The sequence below is a fragment of the Armigeres subalbatus genome, chromosome 1 (genome assembly GCF_024139115.2).
Source record: "Armigeres subalbatus isolate Guangzhou_Male chromosome 1, GZ_Asu_2, whole genome shotgun sequence".
NCBI lineage: Eukaryota > Metazoa > Arthropoda > Insecta > Diptera > Culicidae > Armigeres > Armigeres subalbatus.
Window position 1 is genome coordinate 242,346,579 of NC_085139.1, and position 26,865 is coordinate 242,373,443.

Genomic DNA, 26,865 nt, shown 5'->3' on the forward strand with positions numbered 1-26,865 from the left:
CTTCGTTTCCGATCCTCGAGCCGCCCACTGCGCGTCTCCCCGGATCCGGTCAACCTGCTAACGGTCTCCGACGACACGATACTTCCGACAGTCTTGCGGTAGTTATTCGTCGCTAGTTCATTTTGCATTTCATTGGCGAACATTTTTCCACCGCTAATCTCCAAATCAACACCTTTGGGCGGGATGGCTGGAACTGCAGCCGGCGTCACCATCTTACCGGAATCGCTACTCTGACTGTCGCCCACGCAATCACGGATCGGGGTGCACTGCGCGCGTTTTCCTCTGCCTGTCCCATCTCCGTGGCCGTTGCCGTTGTCGTCTTTGCTTTTCCTCCGATCGGCGGAGCTAGGTTTCTGGTCGGAAAAGCGTTTTTCCACACGGTTGGTCTGGTCAGTTGCACCCGTAACTTCGGTCGCTACGGATGGTTCCTCTCCGGTCGTGCCGGCTCGATCGTTTTGGTGATTGTGATTACTAGACTTGGCAGCAGTAGCACGCTTGGGTGAAAATTAGTGAACAGTGAAATTTGATTAGTTCTTGGAAAGGCATTGTGATATCAAATCATTACAAAATGGTATGTGTTAATATGAATTTAAGTTCGATAAAGTAGAAGAGCAGGTGCCCCAAGTTGATACCAAAATTTAATATTTCTTGGAAACCCTATAAAAATGATTAAAAAAACTGAGATACAAATTTTTCTACATAATTTCCTGTATATAAGTTTGTGGTAGAAAATATTACAGATCATCTCATAAGCATTATATTTTAATCTGCGTTAATTGTGTTTCAAGAAAGTGTATGAAGAAGTTCGATGGTTTCAAAATTCAGGGAAGGGGGTCCATTTCAATTACAAATATTGAAATAATGAAAATTGGCAAACTTTTTCTTTTTTTTGCTTTCCATATAATGGATATGGGATCTATGAAATGAAAATTCAAAACAATAACCATACCAAATGCTAATATACGCTTTCCTTTACTATTTATTTTGATCCAGGGAAAGGATTGAAGATTTTATGTTTACAATAATAAGAAACATGAATACGAAATTTCTTTACTTTTCTTTACTGTTAATGAATTAGTTTCATTTATCTTCATCACCAAGACTTTCAGCCCGACGCAGGGTCATCTCCTGATCCTCAAATGGATCATAGTTTAAAATTTGGAAAATCCAGATGTGATTACCCTAGGAAAATGGTTGCAGTACCTAAGAAGGCACCTACAGAATACGCATGTTTTTAACAGAGTTGAATATTCACTTTCTAAATGTCTGCTTTGTTCCCTTCCAGAAGATGGAACATTTTTGAAGAACCGTCGCTTGTGAATAATGTTCTTACGCGTCCAAGCCCATTTTTTTCTAATTAATTTATTAGATTTATAGGTGAATTATCTTCTTTGTTATATAAACAACGAAAATTAATTCTCCCTGGGTCCGAAAAACGCTTGTTTTGGTATTATCGAAACGAAAAGTCGAAACCCTGATCATAATTGATTTGTTGGTATTTATCGGTAAGTACAATATCAAGTAGAGAGCTACCGCAGTAATGAAAAACAGTATGGATAATTGGTATAGGTATCGCAAGCCAGCGACCAGTATGAAGAAATTGAAATTTTAGCAGAGGGCCAGTTATAAGAATAGTATTGTTGAAATCACTGTCATTTTGCTTGGTATGTCTGTTCTGCCACTGCGAGAAAAAGTAGATACACTTGTCATAAGGTCACTCCTTACGGAATCCAAGTTTCAAAGTGCTCGCGTTTTCGGGAGCACACCACTCTATACGGAAGCAACGCACAACTGTCATTTTCATAATTTCACGCATGCTGCGACGCAGCAAAGTCAAATCAACCAAAATAACAGTTTTTGCCGCCTCCGTATCGAGTGGTGTGCCCCCGAAAACGCGAGTACTTTGAAACTAGGATTCCGTGAGGGGTGTCCATAAGACGAGTTCGTACAATTCCATTTTATTCCACCAGTTGATCAAGTAAAGACAATCAAAGACATTCCACTAAAATCTTAAAATAATTTTCTTATTAATAATAGAATACACACAATTACAAAATCCAGGTCAAGAGGCTTGGAGCGAGATGGTTGAAATCAATGAACTCTACATTCAAAAAATAAAAGATTACCCAGGCAATAATCGCTCTCAAATTCGAGTGTCCCACAGCATCTCTAGCAAGAAATTTTCCCCATTAACTTACATGATATGCAACATCCCCCAATTCAGCAGAAAATTTTACATGCGACTGGTCTCAGTATCAAGACACCCGTAACATTTTTAATGTACCGGGAAGTATCCGCGATGTCCTAAGTATCGATCCGAGTACCTTGGTCAATTTTCTATACTTTCTTTGAGCAACTGATCCTCATGAAGAATGCAACCCCATCTGCTCAATATAGCTGACCCTAACCAGTGGACTTGGAAACAGTGGTATATGAAAATTGGAAAAAAAATACTTGAACCGTTGTGTGGCCGGCAAAAACACCATTAACAGGCCGGCAGGGTACCCGGTATCCACGAAACTGAAATGCTTATATCTCTGGAAATTTACAACCGATTTCAACAATGATGGGCTTATTCGATTCATAATTTTCTCTTCTATCAAGATAAACCGATCCGGTCGATACCTGGAAAATCCGGATAACCAGGAACATTATTTATTTATTATCAGACTAAGGCCGAAGTGACCTGTGCTGCACATAAAAGTCTTCTCCATTCAGCTCGGTCCATGGCTGCACTTCGCCAACCACGCAGTCTGTGGAGGGTCCGCAAATCGTCCTCAACCTGATCGATCCACCTTGCCCGCTGTGCACCTCGCCTTCTTGTTCCCGTCGGATCGTTGTCGAGAACCATTTTCACCGGATTACTGTCCGACATTCTGACTACGTGCCCGGCCCACCGCAGTCTTCCGAATTTCGCGGTGCGAACGACGGCCCAACAGCTCATGCAACTCGTGGTTCATTCGCCTGCTTTACGTACCGTCCGCCATCTGCACTCCACCATAGATGGTACGCAACACTTTTCTTTCAAAAACTCCCAGTGTGCGTTGGTCCTCCACGAGCATCGTCCAGGTCTCGTGTCCGTAGAGAACTACCGGTCTTATAAGCGTTTTGTAGATAGTCAGTTTGGTACGGCGGCGAACTTGCGAAGTCCAAAGTACGTGCGATTTCCAGCCACTATGCGCCTCCGAATTTCTCTGCTGGTATCATTATCAGCGGTCACCAGTGAGCCCAAGTACACGAATTCTTCAACCACCTCGATTTCGTCACCCCCCAAAGGAAGTCGTGGTGGGTGGCTTACATTGACCTCTCTTGAGCCTCTTCCTATCATGTACTTCGTCTTCGACGTGTTGATGACTAGTCCAATCCGTTTAGCTTCGCTTTTCAGTCTGATGTAGGCTTCCTCCATCCTCTCAAAGTTACGTGCCATGATATCAATGTCGTCGGCGAAACCAAATACCTGGACGGACTTCGTGAAAATCGTACCACTCGTGTCAATCCCTGCCCTTCGTATTACTCCCTCCAAAGCGATGTTGAATAGCAGACACGAAAGACCATCACCTTGCCGTAACCCTCTACGCGTTTCGAAAGGACACGAGAATGCCCCTGAAACTTGAACTACGCACATCACCCGATCCATCGTCGCCTTGATCAACCGTATCAGTTTATCCGGAAGTCCGTTTTCGTGCATTAGCTGCCATATCTGGTCACGATCGATTGTATCATATGCGGCTTTGAAGTCGATAAATAGACTATACATATGTGGGCACGTTGTATTCGCGGCATTTCTGCAATAACTGACGTATGGCGAACACCTGGTCTGTGATAGAGCGTTCACCCATAAATCCCGCCTGGTACTGCCCCACGAACTTTCTTGCAATTGGTGTTAGTCGGCAGCATAACATATGGGATAGTACCTTGTAGGCGGCGTTCAGCAATGTGATTGCGCAGTAGTTGCTACAATCCAGCTTATCGCCCTTTTTGTAGATGGGACACCTTCCATCCACTCCTGCGGCAAAGCCTCATCCACCCAAACCTTGGTAATCACCCAGTGCAGCGCTCTGGCCAGTGCCTCACCACCGTGTTTAAACAGCTCTCCTGGTAGTTGGTCAACTCCAGGGGCTTTGTTGTTTTTCAGCCGGCCGATCTCCTCCTGTATTTCCTGGTGATTCGGAGCCGGAAGTCGCATGTCCTGCGCGCGTGCTCCTAGGTTCATTACCATACCACCACCGTTGTCTGCCATATCGCCATTCAGGTGTTCTTCGTAGTGCTGCCGCCACCTTTGGATCACCTCACGCTCGTTTGTAAGAAGGTTCCCGTTTATGTTCCTACACATATCGGGCTGTGGCACATGGCCCTTACGTGAACGGTTCAACTTCTCATAGAACTTTCGTGCGTTATTAGCGCGGTACAGTTCCTCCGTCTCTTCACGGTCTCGATCTTCCTGCTGGCGCTTTTTCCTCCGGAAAATCGAGTTTTGTCTGTTCCGCGCCCGTTTGTATCGTGCCTCGTTCACCCTCGTGCGGTGTTGCAGCAATATCGTCCATGCTGCATTCTTCTCCTCAACTAACTCCTCACATTCGCCGTCATACCAGTCGTTTCTCTGATCCGGAGCCACAGCGCCTAGTGCAGCGGTTGCGGTGCTTCCAATTCCAAGAACATGTCCTGCATAAATGATACTGATCGTGGATTTCGGTAGCTAATCAGCAATTTGGGTATCAAACTTCTTGAAATTTCATCAGAAGATTGATTTTTATTAATTTGGGTCCATCAGAAGTGCAGACTTTCGGATGGCCATTCCAGAACAGGTTCCTCGAGGGGTCATAGGTGGACATGAACATTGTTCAATGGAACATCAACAGTATGGGTATCAAACTTCTTGAAATTAACTCTTGCGCATGTCCTTAATGCTCCTATGCTCACCAGACAAGTTGACTCCGGAGTGGCCATTTTAGAACAGGTTCCCCGGGAGCCGGGGTTGCCCAAAAACATTTCTTATTGGAACCCCAACAATATGGGTGTCAAACTTCTTGAAATTATTTCAAGTGTTTATTTCTGATCTATTTGGGCTCATCAAACAAGTTCACCACGGATTTCCAATTTCGTGGTTTTAAATCAATTTTTCTAGCAATGTGAGTGCAAAATTAATGCAAGCACCACTCATTGACGCCGGGTGACCAGAAGGAGACCCACCATAAGATTCCGGACACTCGGAGATATGATAAATTCCAGAAATTCTTCTAGACAGATGTGACTTTTTACAAACCGTTTGTTTTAACATTGGCACATTAAAACCAATACATGCACTACTCTTCGATCCTAGGTGGCCTCTATCTGATACTACGAAAGTTTGTTCTAGAAATTTACTCCATTGTAAAGTAATGTCCAGGGTCACTAATCGACTCTAGGTGGACACTAAGTTATCCTTGGGAAGCTCCGGATCATCCGGGGCAGTGGTCAATTCTTGAAATTTGTCATTTGTTGTGAGAGCAAAATTAATGCAAGGACCACTAATTGATTCCGGGTAGCCACCATGTGGACCTTCGGAAGTTCCGGAACATCCGGAGAAGCGTTCAATTTTTGATTTTTTTTATAGCAATCTGAATCCACTGATAATCTGTGTGAAAAAAAACTGTAACTAGATGCGCTCCCTCAGTAGATGAAGAAACTGGCTAGTCTAATCAGTTTTGTCGTTCCAGTTTCAAAATCTACCTGTCTGTCCGTGAAGGCCGATCAATGACGGATTGGATGTTTGGCCTGAAAATGAATTATGAATTCCGGGAGTACAACTTGCAGTCCCACAATCTGTTCATTGATTTCAAAGCAGCGTACGGTTTAGGGAAAATAAATTAGCTGTGGCAGATAATGTCTGAACATGGTTCTCCTACGAAGCTACTTACGGTGATACGTGCAACGCTTGATGGCTCGAAATAAAGTATTTGGGTTACAGACGACGTATCAACCGCGTTTGTGACCGTGGAGAGATTGAAGCAGAGTGATGCGCTTTCAAATTTATTGTAAATATTGCACTCGAGGGCATGCAGAAGAATGGCACTATCATCACTAGGGTGGTCTAACCGGTAGTACCGAAACCGGTAATACCGGTATTACCGGCCAATTTTGGGTACCGAAAATACCGGTATTAGTGTCGGAAAATACCGGTATTTTCGGTATTTCAAATTTTGCTGTCAGTATAAAAAATCTCGAATAATTTTCACCTACTTTTATCAGCTCAACTGCCTGTAATTGCATATCTGTCCCATATAAACAGGAAATCCAGCATAGATGGGACAAATATTCGGTAACAAGACTCATCGAGCATAAAATACAACAATGAGTAACTTTGCCCAAGTAAGCATCATTTCCGAAGTTTACGCTACAACAAAAATCGATCAACATCGTCATTAATCATACCTGTTGCTTTATTCTCTTAGCCATCTGTCAAACTGCGAATGACTTTCTCTCCAATGAACATTGTTGATATATAATGTATGGAATTGTGAAAAAGGGACGAGCCGTAGAAGTTGTTTTCCGGAGACCTCCTGTTCTGCAAAAAATATGTCCGTTTTGGATTCGGAAAAATATTTGAATTAGTGACTGCCTGCTCAAGCTGTTGTGTAACTACTGCTCTATGAGTTCTGCACTCATATGAAGCCGACGTGGCGTTCCAATTCACGTTGGAACAATTATCAAATCAAGTCACAGAAATTTCCGCCACTATTTCGATGCTTTAAACTTTTAAGGAATAAATCCAAGAGAGACGATCCAAATACGCCGATCTTTTTCCTTTTTGGATAATTATGCAGTGAAAACGATTTTGGCAAAAACGATTTTGGCATTTTCTTCGAGGCATCCAGAGCTACTTTGATTAAGCAAGCGTATGGGATCTTAGACAACGATCATACCTGACGATCGGTACGAAGAAGATGTCTTTATGGATTTTTTCTGCTTTATCGGTTAAAGAACAACTTGTGAAGAGACTGTAGCAGAGCAAAACACTAAACGTTGCTGGTGGCAAATACGTTGACGCCAGGATCCTTGCATACAATCCGTAAGGAATTCTCCTTCTATGAATCACTGATTTACGACAGTCGTGGAACCATTCGTCCTACTTTGGTTGAACCAGAAAGGGCATTCTCTGTAGTTGACAACATTGCTAACAAATTCCAATGCGGATTGGGAGATGAGTCGCTCAATATGTAATGTCTACTTAAGTTTCGCTTTGTCCAGCTCAACAAGCAATGATTTAAACATTTGAAGTTTGTCAACAAATATTGTTTTTCATCCAAAAGTCCAAATTGAAATTTTCACAAAAACCGGTATTCTACCGGTATTACCGGTATTGACTCCATCAAATACCGAATACCGGTATTTGATAAAAATGGCCAATACCGACCACCCTAATCATCACATGGTCGCATATGCTCCTGATCTTTGGGACGACGTTGACTACATTGGTAACGATCGCAGTAGTGGAGGCTTTTGCCCTAATGAAGAGGGAGCCGGCGAGGATAGGCTAAACCATCGACTCTACCAAGACGGAGTACATGGTTGCGGATAAAGATAAAGGTGTTAGTGCTGAGGTAGTGCTTGATGGGGAAGCTGTTGAAGAATTTATTTATCTTTGAACACTTGTGACATGTGACAATGATGTATCCTGTGAATTGAAAAGACGTATTGCTGCTGCAAAAAGGGGCTTCCTCGAATATTGGAAGCGAAATTTGCTTTGATTTGTAACGATGTAAAAAGAAGCGTACCGGAAAGCTTTTGGGATTTTCGAGCGAAAAGTGCTACGTACAATTCTCGATGGAAAACTAGAAAAATATGTGTGGCGCAGACCCATGGATCAAGAGCTGTATCCCCAACAAACAATTAAAGCTGAATAAGCGATCTATCAGCTTCCGATGTTTGTTGGATCAAGTGTATAAAGAAGAAAATATTGTGAATCGAATAAAATACGGGAAACTCCAGTGGGCTGGTCACTTAGTGCGGAGGTCGGAAGAAAGAATAGCAAAAGCAATATTCACCAGAAATCCGGATAGAGGCCAGCGACTTCGTGGGAAGGTCACGAGCACACTGGCTGCTGCACGCGGTGGAATCGGACCTGGGAACCCTAAACGTTTAGGAAATCTGGAGGAACATCGCCCAAGATTGGCAATTATGGAGCTCTACAATACGTCAGTCGTAGGTTATTTAGAGCTTCTTCTTCTTCTTCTTATTGGCATTACATCCCCACACTGAGACAGAGCCGCATCGCAGCTTAGTGTTCATTAAGCACTTCTAAAGTTATTAACTGCGAGGTTTCTAAGCTAGGTTAAAAACAAAAACAAAACAAAAAAAAGTCGCAACTTTCTAGAATTGATTACCTTTTCGACTATTCCGGAGCTTCTGGAGCACCACTTAATGGCCCCCCAGTGTCAACATTTGGTTCTTGCAATGATATTGCTCTCATTTTGATGCATAAATCGTTTTGTGAAACAGTACGGTTTACGAGGATGAATTTGAAAATTGGCACTTTTCTCTGAATGTTCCGGAGTTCCCGGAGGACCATTTAGCGGAGTTTTACTCTCACATTCATAACAAACCACTGTATTCTAGGACGATTTTCAAGAATTTGTCTTTACTCTGGGTGTTCCGTAAGTAATAGTTTCTAGGACGGATTTCCAGAATTAGCATTACGCCAACAATAGATTTATAAAAAAAAATCGCGGCGTCAAAATACAATCTTCTACATCTGGTCATTTCTCCTAATGTTCCAGAACTTTCTAAAATCCACTTAGTGGCCATCCGGGATGAATGAGTAGTCCTTGTACTGATTTTGCTCGCTCATTGCTACAACACTAAAATTCTAAAAATTCTAAGCTTTCTAGGATAAACTTTCAGAATCGGCAACTTCTCCGGATGTTTCGGAGCTTTCGATTCACTACTTAGTTGCCTTCTGAGGTCAAAGGGTTGTCCTTGCAATGATTTTGCTCTCAACAAACGGGTTACAAAAAACTGCCACTTTCTAAATTCCTTTATTTATATTTTATTATAAAAATTGATACCCATTATGCTAGGGCCATTTATGGCCACTTAATACTCTACAGGGAAGCTGTCCTGGAATGGAAACTATAAGGTCAGCACGTCTGGTGGGCCTAAAACAATCAGAAACAAACTGCTGAGGCAATTTCAAGAAGTTTGATGCCCATATTGTTGAGGTTCCATTGAAAAATGTTTATGACCATTCTTGGCCCCACTGGGAACCTGTTCCGAAATGGCCACTCAAATTTTCACACATCTGTTGGACCCAAGATAATAAACAACAGCCTGCTGTGGAAGTTTCAAGAATTTTGACACCCATTTTGTTGGGGTTCCAATGAGAAATGTTTTTGGCCAACCGAATGAGCCCCACTTGGTAGAAAACGATTAAAAATTGCCTAAGATATAAGCACATTAGTATCGTGGGTACCCGGGTACCCTTCCGGCCATTTAAAGGGTAAAACAATGTCGGAACTCCTCCCTCCACCCTCCTTAATCAAAATTTCAGTTAACCCGTACAATCGATTTTGACCGTCATTATTGTGGATGTAACAGAGTTTCAACCTCCTACTATGAAAATTCATTCAGATATCGCGAATTGAATTCCAAAAAGGTACCTGAATACCCAGCCGGTCACACAAGGGTTTACTGCGAGGTTTCTAAGCCAAGTTACTATTTCGCATATCTTGAGGCTAACACGATGATACTTTTTTGCCCAGGGAAGTCGAGACAATTTCCAATCCGATGTAGCCGCGAGTTTTATCGCACGGCTAAGGAGGGACCATACCGAATGATAAATTTGCTTCAAACCTACGAGTTGGAAGGTCTTGTCTTTTTATTCAAAAATCCTGGAAAAAGAATCCATAAATACTAATACATAGTCCTTATTGCCTATGAGCTGACACTTATGTCGTTTTCGTTTTTACGGTGTAGCTACACTCGTGCTACACTTTTGCACCGAAAATGTTCGTTTTTGATTTTCGTGCTACACCAGTGTAGCATTTTTCTTGCACCGAATGAAACAGTGTAGCAGAGGCCAAAAAAAATACATTTGTTATAACTTGCTGAGCTGTAGAACCCATATAACTACTGAGTGAGTCAATTATTATCTTTTTTTGCTCTGTAGAAGCAAACTTCCAAAATCTGTACGGATAATTTGCAGACACCCTGTAAATGGAAGCTTTGACCATAAGGCTATCTGACGTTTTATCATCTCTCTCTTGCACGCGCACGGAAAGGATAGGATTTGTTTTTATACGGAACGCTTCCGAAGCGTTTCCGTATGAAAACAAACCCTATCTCGGCTGTGCGCGTGCAAGAGAAAGATGATAAACGTCAGATAGCCTTATGTTTAAGGACACTCCTCACAGAATCCAAACCTAAAATTATTCACGTTTTCAAGGCCACACAACTCAATACGGAAGCAACGCTCAACTGTCATTTTTATTATTTCACGCATGCTGCGACATAGCGAAACAGAAAAAAATCGATTGCACTAAAACAAATCTTAAATTTATTACGAATGATAATGTGCGATTTATCAGAAGCTGAACACTTGTGACACCATGTTTCTAATTTGGCCAGTTTCTCGCATTCCTCAAAAAATCAAGCAATTTTCGAGGGATTTATTAGCTGTCACAGCTGTTCACTCCACTCCATAACAGTCCCATTTGACTTTTCGTCACTTTTGTGTTAAGCCAATGAACAGGGTTCATTTCTAATATACATTCATAAATTATAATAAATATTGCGATTTTGTATGCCCATCAGTGAAAAAACCACCAAGTCATGTGCGTCCCATATTAAAAGTTTTTGAAAATATTCATTTCAGGGTTGGCCGAATTAGGCACTAAGGTGGACAAAACCGATGCACTTCCCCTACTATCTAGAATTTTTCAGATGTTTCCTGAATTTCCTCCAAAAAATCTTTCCAGAATTCCAGGACAAAATGTAAAGAATTTTCAAACTCCTGAAACTCCTGAAAGATTTTTTTGCATTCTAAAATTTCTCCTAGAATACATATCTCCAAGAATTCTTAAGGAATCTACCTCAAGACTTTTTTTAAATTCATATAAGGAATTCTTTGAAAACTTGGGGTTTTTTGGAATTCTTTTGGGAATTTCTTCTTCTTTTAGAAAGTCCTTGAGAAATTTCGTCAGGAATTCCTTTGAAAGTAATTAAAGTTTTTTTTCGGAAATACCTGAAGAAAATCCTTTGGAAGTTCCCTTAAAAATACATACACATATTGTTCTCGGAATACCTTCCGAAATTTCTTTAGGAGCAATCCTTCGGAAAATGAGCTAGAAATTTCTTCGGGATATGTTTTAGGAAATCCTTCGGAAAATCTTTTTGGAAACACTCCAGGAGTTCACTGCAGGAAAATTACTACACGAATTCCTTTTGACAATCGTCTAGGAATTCCTTCGGAAAACTCTCGGAAAAGGCCATCGTGAATTTCTCTGCAGAATTTTTTCTAGAAATTTCGGTGGACGAATTTCCTGATGAACTATCCGGAAACACTATTGAAGTAATCTCCGAACAATCCCAAAAAGAATTTCTAAAGTGATACTCAAAAAAATGTTATAGGAATCTCCAAAGGTTTTAAAGAATTTCCGAAGAAATGTCCGAAGGAATTCCTCAAAAATCGGAAGCATGGATGAAAATTAAAAAAAAAATCGAAGAAGCTTCGAGAATTTCTTCCTAGTTTCCAAAGGGACTTTTTAGGGAATCACTGGAAGAGTTTCTTTAAGAAAATCCTGAAATAATAACTGAAGCAATTTTTCAAAGAAATATCGAAAGAGTTCATAAACCAATTTTCGCAGGAATCTCGAAGGCAATTTTCAATAGGAATTCTCATAGAAATTTCCGAAGGAAAGAATTTCGGAAGGTTTTTCTGGAACAAAATATATAAGGTACACTGGGGGAAGTGGAAAAAGGGGGTAAGTGTAAAAATCGACTCGAAAAAATGGAATTGTACATACTTTACAGTTTTTACCACATCATAACATTATGCAAGAATATACTTTGATGCTCACACTAATACTATGTTGAAATTTGTATAATACATACACTAACACGGTTAACGCTTGAACTGTAATTTTAGGTTTCGCGAAAAGTTGATTTTTGCATTCATAAAATCAATTCTTATTTGCACCAATTGTTCTTTTTTCAAGTGAATTTATATCACAGGTGACCATTCTAATACAATTAAACTAATCCAATTCAATTGGTAGTGGTTTGTACCAAGAAAGCAAATAATTCAAAGATTTTACACTTACCCCAGGTATCAAACACTGCGGGGGAAGTGGATAATGTTCTAATCACGCAATTTATTCTTCTCTCTAGGGTTTATTTCGATATCTGTAAATCTTAATATGTTCCTTCTTTGTTATCATTGTGATTCCAGAAATGCCTGATAAATCCACCTATCGGTATTGATGCCTTTCTCATGTTTTACATATGAAAAAAATGTATAAGAAAGTTAAAAATAGCACTTATAGGTAAACATATTGTACAATTCACATTAATTTTTATTCATAACAAGTTTCGCCGTTGAATGCATTTTTTTGCGAACAAATTTGTTTGAGGACAAGAGCTTAAGAATAGCTGATAATTTTGTACGTGCTTTGCGCACACACAAACATACAAATACGCATATACACCCATCATCTTAATTCGTTAAACCAAGTTGATTAGTTTATAACCCTGTAAGTCCCATTTTTCCTTTAAAAAGTTCATCTTTGGGGCAAACATATAGACTTTACGTGCACTAAGTGTTCGAGAAGGCAAAACCAGCAAACCAGCAAACCAGACTTTACGTGCACTAAGTGTTCGAAAAGGAAAAACCAGCAAAACCAAATTATTCCACAAAAGATACTCAGAGCAATTATCGTCTTGATTTTAGTTATATGCAACTACTCATCACTATTGAAGGTCAAGTTAACATGGGTTTTCCACTTACCCCATCCCACTAGGGTAAGTGGAAAAACAACTTCTAACTTTAAAATCTATTTCCATAAATTTCAAGCGACCAAAATGGTATGAATTATCGCACAGTTGGTGCAAAATTGACTGTTTTTGATAGTCCATTTTGATTGAACGCATTTAAATAATTTAAACTAATTTTACATTAATTCAAACATGCACTATCGATTTTTCCTTTTCCACTTCCCCCAGTGTACCTTATAGGTATTTTTAAAGAGTGTTCCGTAGGAATTCCAACTGAATTTCCAAAGGAATTCCTGAAGGTATTTAAGAAGGAATTTTTAAAAGAATTTTCAAGGAAATTCTTTAGAGAATTTGTTAAGTATTCTTTGAAGGAATCCCTAGAGAAATTTCCTAAGGAATATCTAAAGAATATCTGCAAAGTATTTTCCTGAGAATTTTCCGAAATAATCTTTGGAGAAAATTTTGAAGAAATTCTTGGAGGAAGAAATTTTTGAAGGAATGCCCAGAGAAATTCAAGAATGAAATTCCGGAGGAAATAAGGGAGCCGAGGGAACACCTGGAAGAATTTCTGAAAGTATTGCTACAGGAATTCTTGAAGGAAATTCCAGAGGAGTTTCTAAAAGAATTCATAGAAACCTTTTTAAAGGTATTTCTAGATTCATTTGCGAAGAAATTCCTCATAAAATTTGGTAATGATTTACAGGAGGAATTTCCGATAGAATTTTTGTAGGAGTTTTTGAAGGTACGCCTGAATGAATGTTTGGATAACTTATCGAATTAATACCTTGGGGTATTTTTTACTAAAAAATGTCTGGAGAACTATCCAAACTCTTAGAAGAAATTTCTCGAAGCAATCCCTGAAGAACAGTTCTAACGGAATTCTTGAGAATATCCGAAGCAGTATGATGGTATTGAACAACTGCCGATTGAACAACTAATTGACCCCAATTTTAAGATTTTCTTAAAGAATTTCTGAAAAAATTCGTAAAAAAAAATCGTAAAGGAATTTCCTAATGAGTTTTCTATTTTTTATAATTCTTTCTTTGAATTTGCGAAGGAATATAACTGAACGGGTTTTCAAAGGAATTTCTGTATTTGTCTCTGTAGTACAGTATTTTTTTTTGTTCGGGATGAACCACTGCGTCCATTTCATTGAACATTTGTAGTATACCCGTGTCATTTGTTTAGTGCATGTCTTTCTGCTCCATTGCTATTGAGAAGAAATGAAGCAGTCGTTTTTTATTTTCTCAAGCTTAAGGTAAGGCCTCTTTAGATTAGGGTTCCGCTATTTATACCCTTTGAGAAATGGCTTATACCAACCTTATACCTCAATCAGTTTCGGCTCAACACAGATAGAAAAATTCACTGAAATTTACGCTAAAGATGATGCACATAAATGGAACACCATTATTAGCTTAATTCCACGCGTGATTTAGCCTAAATGTATACAATATTTGACGTGAATCGTCAATATTGCTTGCAAGTTGTAAGCAAAATTGTTACGAAGAGGTCCATTTCCGCGTAGAATAGTGTAAATTTCCGCATCTCAAGTTTTACGCGCTGTTTACTTTTCATTATTTATTTCTGTGAACAATAGGTGGGATAATACTGATTTTGGCCATGCATCGGTACTGAAGTTCAAACATATTTTTGCTTCTTCTTATGAGTTCCGAATTCGTTTTTGTACAGAGATCTGATTTCATTGCGTTTTGGCATTTCTGAATCTCACCTTTACACAGAGTTCTAATCAGTCAGAGGGTTCAGCAGATCCACCAAATTCGTATCCGCTTCTTTCCTAATTAATCAGCGCTCTGGAGCTTGAAGATTCATGTCGTCGGCTTCGAAACCAGCCTAAGATTGAGTTACGTTTTTATAATTTACTCCATTGACTCCATCCAAAGAGAGGAAAAGATGGGTCATCTAAAAGCAAATTATAGTCGTTCTATACTCTTCCGACCATCACTCATAAGTATTAACAAGATTAGTAAGAACTAGACCACAGTGTGGTAAATCTTACTCCGTAATGCACCACGAAAAAGTGTCTATCCAGCATTACAGGCTCCGTTAACTGCCTGGCTAATTGTTTCATCCCCTCGGCACGGGTCACATGACACCTTGGGATTAGTGGTTGGGGGCGTCATATTGTCAGCTTCAGTGTCGTACCGAGCCTGGCGATATGACTTTAGGATTCTTTTCAAAAATTCCTTTGAAAAGTTCAATTATTTCCGGAAATTCCTTTCGATTTTTTTTTTTCAAATATTCCTTCAGAATTTCCTTTAGCAATTTGTCTAGCTATTCCTTCGAGTATTCTTTAACAATGATTAATAAATTCTTTTATAAATTTCTTTATGAATTTCATTGGAATTTACTTTAGGAAGTTTTTAGCGTATATAATTAAATTTCAGTGAAAATATTCGATTTGGAGGGCCACGTGCTCTACGTGGTCATCGTACCCCAGTTTAATTCCATCAGTGCAAATAAGTAACGTATCGAAAAATCCTGTTGGCATAATCACATCGTAGTTACTTCCCGTTACCGCCTAAAACAGACTGTCAATCTTAAGAGTAAAATCAGCAGTGATTCAAATCGTTCGGAGCTGTCAGTTTGAATATGAATCTGAATGATGCACTTTCCCAGCAGTGGCTCAAGATTCATTTTTTATAACAGTTGAGATTCAAAAGTTTAAAACTGTTATATCGCTCAGTTCTATTTTCTGCAGATTTGAACCACGAATGAATCACGAGATTTAAATATTTTTCAATTGATTTGGTGCATGAATGCGTCATTTTATGTACGGATCAATCCACTTTGCATTTACCGCACCACCTCCTCAGCATCAACATAATCATTTAATTTAATGGAAAAACAATCAAACATGAATAGAACATTGCTGAGGAAGCCTGTGAGTTTGTTCTATTTTGGCTCATATTCAAAATAGAATAGTATTCGAAAATTTGCAACAAAACTGAATCACTACTGATTTCACTCTTAGTTACTTTCATCCGGCATCGTTTGACAATGGCTGGAAGGCAAGTAATTATCAGATATCGAACTTTCATTAATTTGATCACATATCCTTGTCAGGAGAAGCATGTCGAAAGCCATCTCTGCCCGCGACCGAGTCGGGGAGCAGTGTCACTTCCCGATGCTTGTTTTATGCTGTTCCGGTTCCAGCAACATGATTTAGAACAGCTAAACAGGGGTGAGGATTTAGTTTTTGGAGCTGCATAATTGTACATCATTTCTTTAAGAACAACTGAACACCTTATGAGGTTCTTTTTCCCATGGAACTGAACTGGTTCATGTTATTCATTTAATACCATCGTAGAAAATGTCGCCACTTCTAGGGTCAAGTTTTGCGCAGTGAATCATCTGTATTCTGAGCTTAGTCCGCTAATCTGCGTTTTGATCATTTTTACACACCAAGTTGATTGCAAAAAAAACTATTTTTTCTCTTACTTTAATAAGCTGAGATGGATAATACTTTCACTAGGTACTAATTCTCAAGCATTCATATACATATTTATAGTACCAAAATACAAAATTAGCATTCAATCCATGTCACACCAGCTACATGCCCGTGTATCTTATAGGAGAATTACTCAGAATCCAAATCGAAATATGAACACATCCGATCGTATAAATAACACAAAACATCATAAATCTGGAAATCTTGTCCGTTCAAATCCGATACTCCATGGCCACTTAAATACAAACCAATATGATCAACACTCAACAGTGGCAGATTGTTATGATTAATACATTGGCGCGGGCCATTTTTTCACACGGCACTTGAAGAAAGTTATCCACTGCTGCACAGTTGGAAACACAACCGTTCAGAGGAAATTATTGCTCACGCGTTGTCGTAGACAATCGTGGGGGGTGTTTTGTTGGCCTCTGATCAATTTTATACGCAATGAATTTTTGGACGTTTTGTTTTTTATAACTATGTTTTTTTGCAACTTGTCTAAACAATTGTTCAACTTGAAAATCTGATCACATGTTTTTATTTCTTTCCATCTAGTCGACCTGCTTTGGCTGCAAGGAGGAGATCAAGGACAAGATGCTGGAGGCCTTGGATAAGTCCTGGCATCCGGAACATTTTGCCTGCAAGGAGTGCAAAAAGCGCATCGTCGAAAACAAATTCCACGAAAGCGAAGGCCTTCCGGTATGCTCCAAGTGCTTTGAATCCAAGTTCCAGGCCATCTGCGCCGCCTGCCGGAAGATGGTAACCGAGGTAAGCTGCAGCATGTCCAAATGGAACCGTTACACAGGTGTTCCAAAATATGAAAATATTCTACGTCGACATCAAAACAAGATGTCAGTGAGTGGGTTTCTTACAGATGGCGAAGAAAACAAACACAACATTTGACGCGATCCATCAAACTGGCTTGTACGGTCAGTGGAGCGGAACGGGTCGCGTGAATCAGGCTGCAAACGGCAATAAAAAGCGTGATTTCGACTTGAGAACCGTGTGCATCTTTTACACGCTGCCGCCCCCACCCACGAATAGTGTCTCAGCGCGAGGTGGGAGAAAACATCTACCGGTTGGACATTTCGCGTCGTAGTGATTCCAGAAATAGAATCAATGCGATATCTTTGCCGCCGTATAATATGCGGTTTAGTTGTTTTGAATTCCTTCAGCAAAGAGCTCTGTTCCTCGTGAACAAAAGTTTAACGCCATAAAGTGGGGGTTTTAAAATTAGATTCGGACAAAAAGTGACATTAAGGAATTATGTATTTTTATCAGGGGAGCCCTAAGCCCTAATGGATGCGTATGTGTCTATGTGAGAAATTATAACTGGTATGGAATTATCTTCCTTAAATCTGATCAAATCAACATCAACATTAATTTCAGTCCTAATTTCATAATATTATATTAAATTGAATGCAAATAGATTCACGCAACAACCTGAATATTAGATGAAATAAATATAACAGAATCCATTTACGGCCACTCCGCTTCATTCCAAATATTTCCTAAATATTTATTACACACCGACAAACGAAACACTAGGCTCTTAAATTTCATCCAAATGTTTGAATTTCGTAATTGCAGAAAGGAAATGTTCAATCCGATACACTAAACCAAAAAGTTTATGAACTGTTTGAAATTTCCGACCGACAATAATCGACAGACAAGTTGGTTGTGGGTTGGTGAGTCATGCATTAAGGTTCCCCCAAACACACGCGACGCGACAGTCGCGACGCGATTCTATCGCTTGGCGACTGCGATTCTGTCGTCGCTGGTATGGAAGAATAAATGGAACATTGCCTGCAGCGACCCAGCGATAGAATCGCGGCGACTAGTTGTCGCCGTCGCGGCGATGAAATCGCTTAGGTCTGGGGGAGCCTTTAAATCAATCGTGCTCGTGCAATATTACTAAATACCGGATCATAAAGGAACCGACTAGTGATCAGCACTGCTGATCAGTGTCAGAAGGTTCGTAACCTCATCAAGCGAGCTGCCAATTATTACGTGGCATAGCTACCATAATGCCACGCACGAGCTCAATGGAAAGCGTATAAATAAAAACCAACAGGTGGATTGCTTTACTCAGTAGAAATGTGAATGGCACATGCCAAAGATGTGAAAATGTATCTAACTAATTTGGATGGCGTTCAACATTAGAACAACAAAACGCATTGTTATGGCTTCGAGCAAATGTTTCGGATCAAGGAACTCTACAGTTTGTTTAGTGAAAATTGATGTTTCGGACGCATTCAAACTTTGGCCATATTATTTTGTTTGATACATTTTCAGAAATATTTCAACAGAATATGTCATCAACCTGGATAATAACTGTCTATAATTTCAGCTTATGAGGACCCTCCTTGGCCTGAGGGTGGCTGGGTTTGATTCCCGGTGCCGGTCTAGACCATTTTCGGTTTGGAAATTGTCTCGACTTCCTTGGGCATAAAAGTATCATCGTGTTAGCCTCATGCTATACGAAACGAATGCAAAAATGGTAACTTGGCTTAGAAACCTCGCAGTTAATAACTGTGGAAGTGCTTAATGAGGTCAAAAATTTGACATTTTCAAAACTTGCGGGAGACTTGATCCACATATCGGGGGGAACCGATCCCTCTATGAGTTGAACATTATGGCACGTAACATTGAGAGGATGGAGGAAGCCTACATCAGACTGAAAAGCGAAACTAAACGGATTGGACTAGCCATCACCACGTCGGAGACGAAGTACATGATAGGAAGAGGCTCAAAAAAGGACAACGCAAGCCACCCACCACGAGTTTGTATCGGTGGTGACGAAATTGAGGTGGTTGAAAAATTCGTGTACTTGGGCTCACTGGTGACCTCCGATAACGATACCAGCAGAGAAATTCGGAGACGCATCATGACAGGAAATCGTACGTACTTTGCAACCGTACCAAACTGACTATCCACAAAATGCTTATTAGACCGGTAGTCCTCTATGGATACTATACCTGGACAATGCTCGTGGATCAACGTGTACTTGGGGTGTTCAGAAATGTTGCGCACTATCTATGGCGAGGTGCAGATCAATCTCGGAAAATTTCAGCCTTGGAGCATAAGCTGGCGCATTTGATTTCAACTTACTTTACATGGAGGAGGCGAATGAACCACGAATTGCAACAGCTGTTGGGAGAACCATCCATCGTTCAAACCGCGAAAATCGGAAGACTGCGGTTGGCCGGGCACGTAGCCAGAATGTCGGACAATAACCCGCTGAAAATGGTTCACGACAACGATCCGACGGGCATAAGAAGGCAAGGTGCGCAGCGAGCAAGGAGGATCAATAAGGTGGAAAACGATTTGCGGACCCTCCCCAGACAGCGCGGTTGGCGTCGTGCAGCCATGGACCGAGTTGAATGGAGAAGACTTTTATTTACTGCACAGACCAATCCCGTCTTAAGGACTATTCTCATTGTGCCCGAGCCGGGCCGGAAACGGCCAGCTAAATTGAATACAGGCACACTCGCACGCACACTTATAATGTTCGAACAGACGAATAGACAGCATTAATGCACCTAACGACAATTGTAATTTCTCACGCAATGAGAAAAGGTCAAAATAGCGTTAATTTGCATTTATTTTAATGCATTCTCCGAGATATTCTGTTATCCAAGTGTTACGACAAGTAAACCATAGCCGTAAAGAATTGTGGTAGTAGCAGATTGACTATTAGGAATAACTTCGAAATTATTGAAAAAATGTCAGAATTCAGGAAATATTTCCGATATATTTGTGAATTCTTTGAATTATTGCGAGAAATCCACAAATAATTCTGTGAATTCTGCCAGGAGTTTCGTCGCTAATACAGGGAATTCCCCCAGGTGTTGCTCTGGAAATTCCTCCAAGAATTTCTTCGCAAATTTCTACAAGAAATCCTCCTGCTATTCCTCCAGGAATTTTCGCTTAACTTTTCAAAAGGACCTAAGTAACATTTTTTCATGAATTAATTTGAATAGCGCAATCAACAGATAAACATGAAAGCTTTCGATTGCAGTACAAAAATTAATTCTTGAAAAAAATGTTACTAAGGTCCTTTTGAAAAGTTAAGCGAGAATTCCTCTCAAAATTCCTCTGGGAGCTACTTCGGGAATTCTTCTGTGAATTCTCTCGAGAATTACTCTGGGAAATTCTTTGGAAATTTCTCAGGGAAATCCTTCAGTATATCCTCCGGAAATTTATTCGGGAATTTCTTCGGGAATACCACCAGAAATTCCTCCGGGCATTCCTCCGTCATTTCCTTCGGAAATTTCTCTGGAAATTCCTCCTAGAGTTTCTCTGGGAATTTCTCCGGGAATTCTTCCGGGCAGAAATTCCTCCGAAATTAATCCAGGAATTCTTCCTGGAAGATCTCCGGAAAAAAAATCCCGAAAGGCTGCGGAAAGAATTCATGGATTGTTTCTGGGAAGAATTTTTGGAGAATTTTCGAGAGAAAATCCTGGAGGGTTTCTGGTTTCCGGAGATTCCAGGTAATTCTGGAAAAAATCCAGGATAAATTCCTGGTGGAATATTTTTTTTACGGAAGAATTCCTAGAGATATTTCCAGAAGAAATCCTGGAGGAGTTTCCAGAATTGCAGGAGAAAGTTTTTGAGGAATTCTCTGAGGAATTCCTGGAGGAATTTTCGTAGAAATTCCTGAAAGAATTTTTGAAGGAATTCCTGTAAAAATTTTTGGAGGATTTTGGAGGAGTTCCTGGAGGAATTGCTAGAGAAAATCTTGGAGGAAATTCATGGGGGAATTCTTCGAAGAATTCTCGGAAGGAATGCTCTAATGATTTCCGGACGAAGCTCTCGGAGGGTTTTTGGAAGGAATGCTCGGAGGGTTTTCGAAAGGAATTCCTGGATGAATTTCCAGAGGAATTCCTAGAGGAATTCCCGGGGGAAATCGTGGAAGAGTTTTTGAAAAAAATCGTGGAGGAATTTTCCGAAGAATTACCGGAACGAATTACCGAGGGTTTTCGGAAGAAATTCTCAGAGGATTTCTGGAAGAAATGCTCAAGGGGTTTACGGAAGTAACTCCTGGAGGAATTCCCTGAGGTATTCTAGATTTCTGGAGGAATTCCTGAAGAAATTTATGGAAGAAGTCCTGAGGAATTTCCGGAAGAAGTACTGGAGAAATTTCTGAATTCCTGGAGAATTTCCAGATGAATGTCAGGAGGAATTTTCAGAGGAAATCCTGGGGGTATTTCCACAGCAGTTCCTAACGAGTTTTTGGAGTAATTTGCAAATGAATTCCTGGAAGAATTTCCAGAGGAATTCTTGGAGGAATTCCCGGAGGAAATCGTGGAAATATTCGAGAAGGAATCGTGAAGGAACTCCAGTAAGAACTCCCCGAGGAATGTCCAGAGCAATTCCTTGATGAACTTACGGACGAATTCCTGAAGGAATTTCGCGGGGAATTTTTGGAGGAATTCTCGATAAAAGTAGGAAGAATTTATGGAACAATTAATTAGGGAACTCTCGGAAATATTCCTGGGGAAAGTTTCGGGAGAATTCCTGATCGAACTCCTGGAATACTTCCTGGTGGAATTCTATTTGGAATTTTTAGAGAGATTCCAGGAGGCTTACAAGGTTAAATTCCAAATGAATCCCTGGAAGAATTTCCAGAGGAATTCTTGGAGGAATTCGGAGGAAATCGTGGAAAAAATCGAGAAGGAATTCTTGGAGGGAATCGTGAAGTAACTCCAGTAAGAACTCCCCGAGGAATGTGCAGAGCAATTCCTGGATGAACTGGAAGGAATTTCGCGGGGAATTACTGCATGAATTTCCGGCGGAATTTTTGGAGGAATTCTCGATAAAAGTAGGAAGAATTTATGGAATAATTAATTAGGGAACTCTCGGAAATATTCCTGGGGAAAGTTCTGGGAGAATTCCTGATCGAACTCCCGGAATACTTCCTGGTGGAATTCTATTTGGAATTTTTAGAGAGATTCCAGGAGGAATACCAGGTGAAATTCCCGGAGACATTCGCTGAAAAACTCTTGGAAGTATTTTCGGAGGAATTGTTGGAGAAATTGCAGGAATAACTCCTGGAGGAATGTATGTGGGAACTCCCGGTAGAATTCCAAGGAGAAATTTCCGAATGAATTTCCAGAAGAATTCCCAGAAAAAATCATAAAAAAGGGTACTCGCGGAAAAAATCTTGGAGTTGTTTTCGGAGAAATAGGCGAAGAAATCGCAGGAAGAATTGCTGTAGGCATTCGCGACTTGGAGACTCGCTGATATCATTCTCAGAGAGATCCCTGGAGGGAATAATCGAAGAATTTGCAGGGAAATCCTTCTCGAAATCGTGGGTAAAATTTCTTCAGGAAGTTCTCTGGGATTTCCTTTAGTATTTGGTTCAGGAATTTGTCCAGCAATTCTTCTGGGTACACTTTCGGAGGAATACATTATCAGGAACCAGGCCTGTCCGTCCCAGGTCCGTTCCATTCTCCTACTTTGTATCTTTCTCTATATTTCTCATGTTCTAGCAATCGCTACAACTGGAAATGGACTTCCATACCGTTTTCATTTTCTATGCTATACCTTCAATTTGACTATTCTAATATAAACTGCTAGAATTGAAAAGGAACGAAAAAGCTCGTTTCCTACATCCAATAAGAAATTCTACACGCAAAAAAAGGGTTTCCGATTTCATGAACCAGCAAAAATACACCGTGATATAACTCTTGGATTCGGGAACACCAGTCACATTTTCGAGAACGTTGCAGAAAACGTGACTGTATTCCCGAATCCGTGACTGTTGTTTCCGCAAAATAAACCGTGAACTCGTTAGTTCACGAATTCATTAACGCTTTTTTTTGCGTGTATCAGTTGCTTTCTCCTATCTGTCACATTAGCAGCTCGTTAACCAAGACGAACCTCTGCCCCTCGAACCTAACCCAAAAATTCCAACAAATTGCAGAGGTATATTCGGATTGCAGTGGCCGAGTGATTGCATAATCATTTCGTCCTCCTTCCCTACATTGACTTCTGACGTGGGAGGCGCCAGTGTGACCTAACAAATGAGATCACCAGTACTTGTACTTTGAAGATGAGTGCTAGTCCCAAGTAAACATCTGTTGGTTCTCTGTGGTTCTCTGTTGGTTCTCTGTGAAGCATCTTCCTCTGACGCCCGCTCGTGATACTGGAGTGCTGATGATGCTGACGACGATGACCACACGACCCACGCCGTGGATGGGAATAATATTTCCTGTAGCAACTCCACCGATGTCGATGCTGGAACCTCCTCTCTACACGACAGCTTCAACCAAATGGCTCGCCAGTACGGGAAAGTAGCTTTCTTGTAATCAGTGAAGAAGTCCCGCCTCTTTGGTTATCGGTATGGGTTAAAATATTATGTGCAACCGAAACACTCCCCAAAGGGGCGGGGACACTGGGTTCGCTTTATTGGGCATAAGTAAGCTGTTTGCCCGCGCGCGCGAGCCATTTTGTTCAAGAAGCCGTAGAGCGGACCCAGCATCGACATCGGCGGAGTTGCTGCAAGAATTTTGTTTACAACCGACGGTGACGCACAGTGGCTTTGGTCTATTTTCAGCTCTAAAGAGGATGGATATTGGAGAGAGTTCGTTGCTTGTAAGGGATTTGAGTAGGTTATTTGCTCTATTACGGGATTTCCACGCCGGGATTCACCACGCCGACCGTCAGGAAGTGCTCGAAAGGAAGTTGACCACATTCAGACCTAATGGCCGAGGTGGCCAGAGGCTTTTTTGGTCATAAGATCACCACCTCTACTAAAAAGTCCTACACCGTAAAACATTTTAGGCAATAACTAGCCATCTACAATCCGAATGATCGTTGTCCTTGTGATTCCAGGAGAGAGATGAGTCGCATGTTGACCATCTTCTCAAAAATCTTCCCAATATAGTTTAGCAGGGTTATGGGACGGTAACTGTCGGCGCTATATTCATTTTTGTCAGGTTTTGGGATAGGGACAACTAAACCTTCTTTTCAGGATTGTGGGATTTCACCTTTTTCCCAAATAATGTTGAACATGGAAAGGAGAATCGATTTGCTAATGGGTGGAAGGTTTTTGAAAATGGGGTAGCCTACGTCGTCTGGGCCAGCAGACCCACTGACTCTCTGCAGTGCCCATTCTAACTCTTCGTGGGAAAATACAAAGTTGTAGTCCGGGTTATTGACAGTATCAAAAAAGGCTATTAGGCTATTAGGGACAAAAACTGATTAGAATAGTTGGCTGATGAAGAGAGAGGGAGAAGTGGTCAGCAAGGTGTTTGGAAATTAGGGATGGGTTGTCGGTGATTTGGTTATTGATTCTGATTTTGGTGGGTTGTTGCTTTTTATTTCCATTTAATATGTGGACACAGTTCCCACAGTTCATTTGATGAGCATTCCGGATTAATGGATGAGATGAATTCATCCCAACTATCCTATTTGGCCTTGTTGATGACAACTCTCGATGCATTCCCGGGGACTTTGAACTCCGCAAGTTGAACAGAATCCTTACGCTCCCCCTTTGCCACTCTCTGAAGAGCACGCATTTCTTGCGACGGAGTTTGACGGCTGAACGGACGGTGGGGTTCTGCCATGGAATTGATGTTTCCCCGGTGAACCACTGGTTCGGGGGCTTTGCAATATCAAACAAAGTCATCTGGTGAGGTTGGAGGTTTAATTGTGAACTGCTCATATGCCTGGTTTTGATAGCCGTTCCAGTCCGCCAACTCGTATTTCCAGGACGAGTAGACAGCGTTGGAGTGGCTCGATTCAGAGAGATGACAAGAGGGAGGTGATCGCTGCCACAACAATCATCGTGAACTATCCAGGATAGTTGGGAAGCAAACAGCGAAGGAACTGCCCTGCCCATGATCTCATAGTTGACGTAACAACCATTCCAAAATTCACGAGTTTGACTTGTAATATTGATATGTGGCATGTTTCAAGCCTCATTCAAGTGTCAACGGGTTAAAATGTTTCAGATTTGCGATATTTGTCCCTAAATCATCTCAAATACATGCAAAAGTGTAATGGTTGATACGTCAACTATGAAATCATGGGCAGTGCAGCTGGCCGATGCAAACGCCGCTCATCCATTCCGGCACTGTTGGTTTTCCATCTACCGCTGTGGGGACAATCCGGGGTCCCACCCGAACTCATCGCCTTCGTCTTACTATTTCAACAACCGCAAACCAACCTTCAACCGAAAAAAAAACCACTGCACTAAGCAAGTCACTCACTCGTCATCGTCAGAAAAACACGCGCTAGGGAAAATTCTCGATTCGATTCCACTCGGAAAAACACGTCCTCGCAGATCGAAAATCAAACTTGGAATGGAGGCGAAACACGGGTCTTTCTATGCCCTTTTCTATGGGTGGTCGTACCGTAGCGTACATGATTTTGATGTCCGTGTTGGGAATGCATGAAAGGGATTGGTTGGTTCTGAAATTTTTACAAGGTGTGACAAGAATTGAAATTTTCAAAATACAGTTTACTGTAAATAATTGAAATTTCTAATGAAACTGACAAATTTCTGGAGAGTTTTCGAGTCGATTGATATATAAATCCTCAAAATCCATCGAGAGATAAGAGCGCTATTAACGTTCAAAATCTTACATGATTTCGTGATGGTCCCAAAATTTTAGATTTGGATTTGACACCCAGTACCTTCGGGTATGACGTTGTCCAACGTCAAAAGTATGGCGCCAAAAAAAAAAAATTATCAAATCATTATTCCAATGTTTAACGAATATTTTTTAATCCCCTAATCTCTTGATCCAATCTATTCCAGAAAGTGGTAAAGGCGATGGGCAAAACCTGGCATCTGGAGCACTTCATCTGCGGTGGCCCCTGCAAGCAGCAGCTCTCCGGACAGACTTTCTTTGAGCGCAACGGCAAACCGTACTGCACGACCGATTACGAGCGGCTGTACGCTCCCAAGTGTGGCGGTTGTAAGAAACCCATCTCGGAGAAGGCCATTTCCGCCCTGGAAGGCAAGTGGCACAAGGAATGCTTCAAGTGCAAGGTAGCTAGTTTTGCTCGAATGAAGTTGTTCTGTGTTTAATAACAAGTTATCCTTTTTTGCAGCTCTGTAAGGAACCAATCGGCGTTGATTCCAAATTCCGCTCGGACAAGGAAAAGCAACCCATCTGCGAAAAGTGTGGAATCTGAAGGGCGATGTCGATTTCATCTCTCAATCCTAACCCACTGCATGTATAGCTATATGATTTAGGAAATTCTCTCTCTCTCTTTCTTCACAATATCTTTAAACAAGAACAACGAGGTTAACGACAATGGAAAGCTTCCGACTGCGTGCGCGGTATTTTAATTTTTAATTTGAATCCGCTTTCAGACCCACAACATTTGTATTAATTCATCAATTTGTATTTATACGAAATAAATGATTATCTTTGGTATGACCTTGGGGTCACTGTAAGTCTTAAATACTCAAC

At 40.8% G+C, this 26,865-nt stretch overlaps 2 protein-coding genes across 2 annotated transcripts in view; one reads left to right on the forward strand and one right to left on the reverse strand.

Annotated features, from left to right (window-relative positions):
* LOC134206144 (uncharacterized) overlaps positions 1 to 26,865 on the reverse strand; it is a 44,279-nt gene that overhangs the window by 15,271 nt on the left and 2,143 nt on the right. Inside the window, exon 3 of the mRNA XM_062681834.1 lies at positions 1 to 494. Within this exon, the coding sequence (XP_062537818.1) occupies positions 1 to 494 (494 nt within the window). The remainder of the gene's footprint in view (positions 495 to 26,865) is intronic.
* Positions 400 to 26,857, forward strand: LOC134206145 (transforming growth factor beta-1-induced transcript 1 protein). The gene is made up of 4 exons (XM_062681835.1): positions 400 to 571; positions 16,991 to 17,203; positions 26,205 to 26,438; positions 26,501 to 26,857. The coding sequence occupies exons 1-4, from the start codon at positions 569 to 571 to the stop codon at positions 26,582 to 26,584; spliced, it is 534 nt and encodes a 177-aa protein (XP_062537819.1). The 5' UTR covers positions 400 to 568; the 3' UTR covers positions 26,585 to 26,857.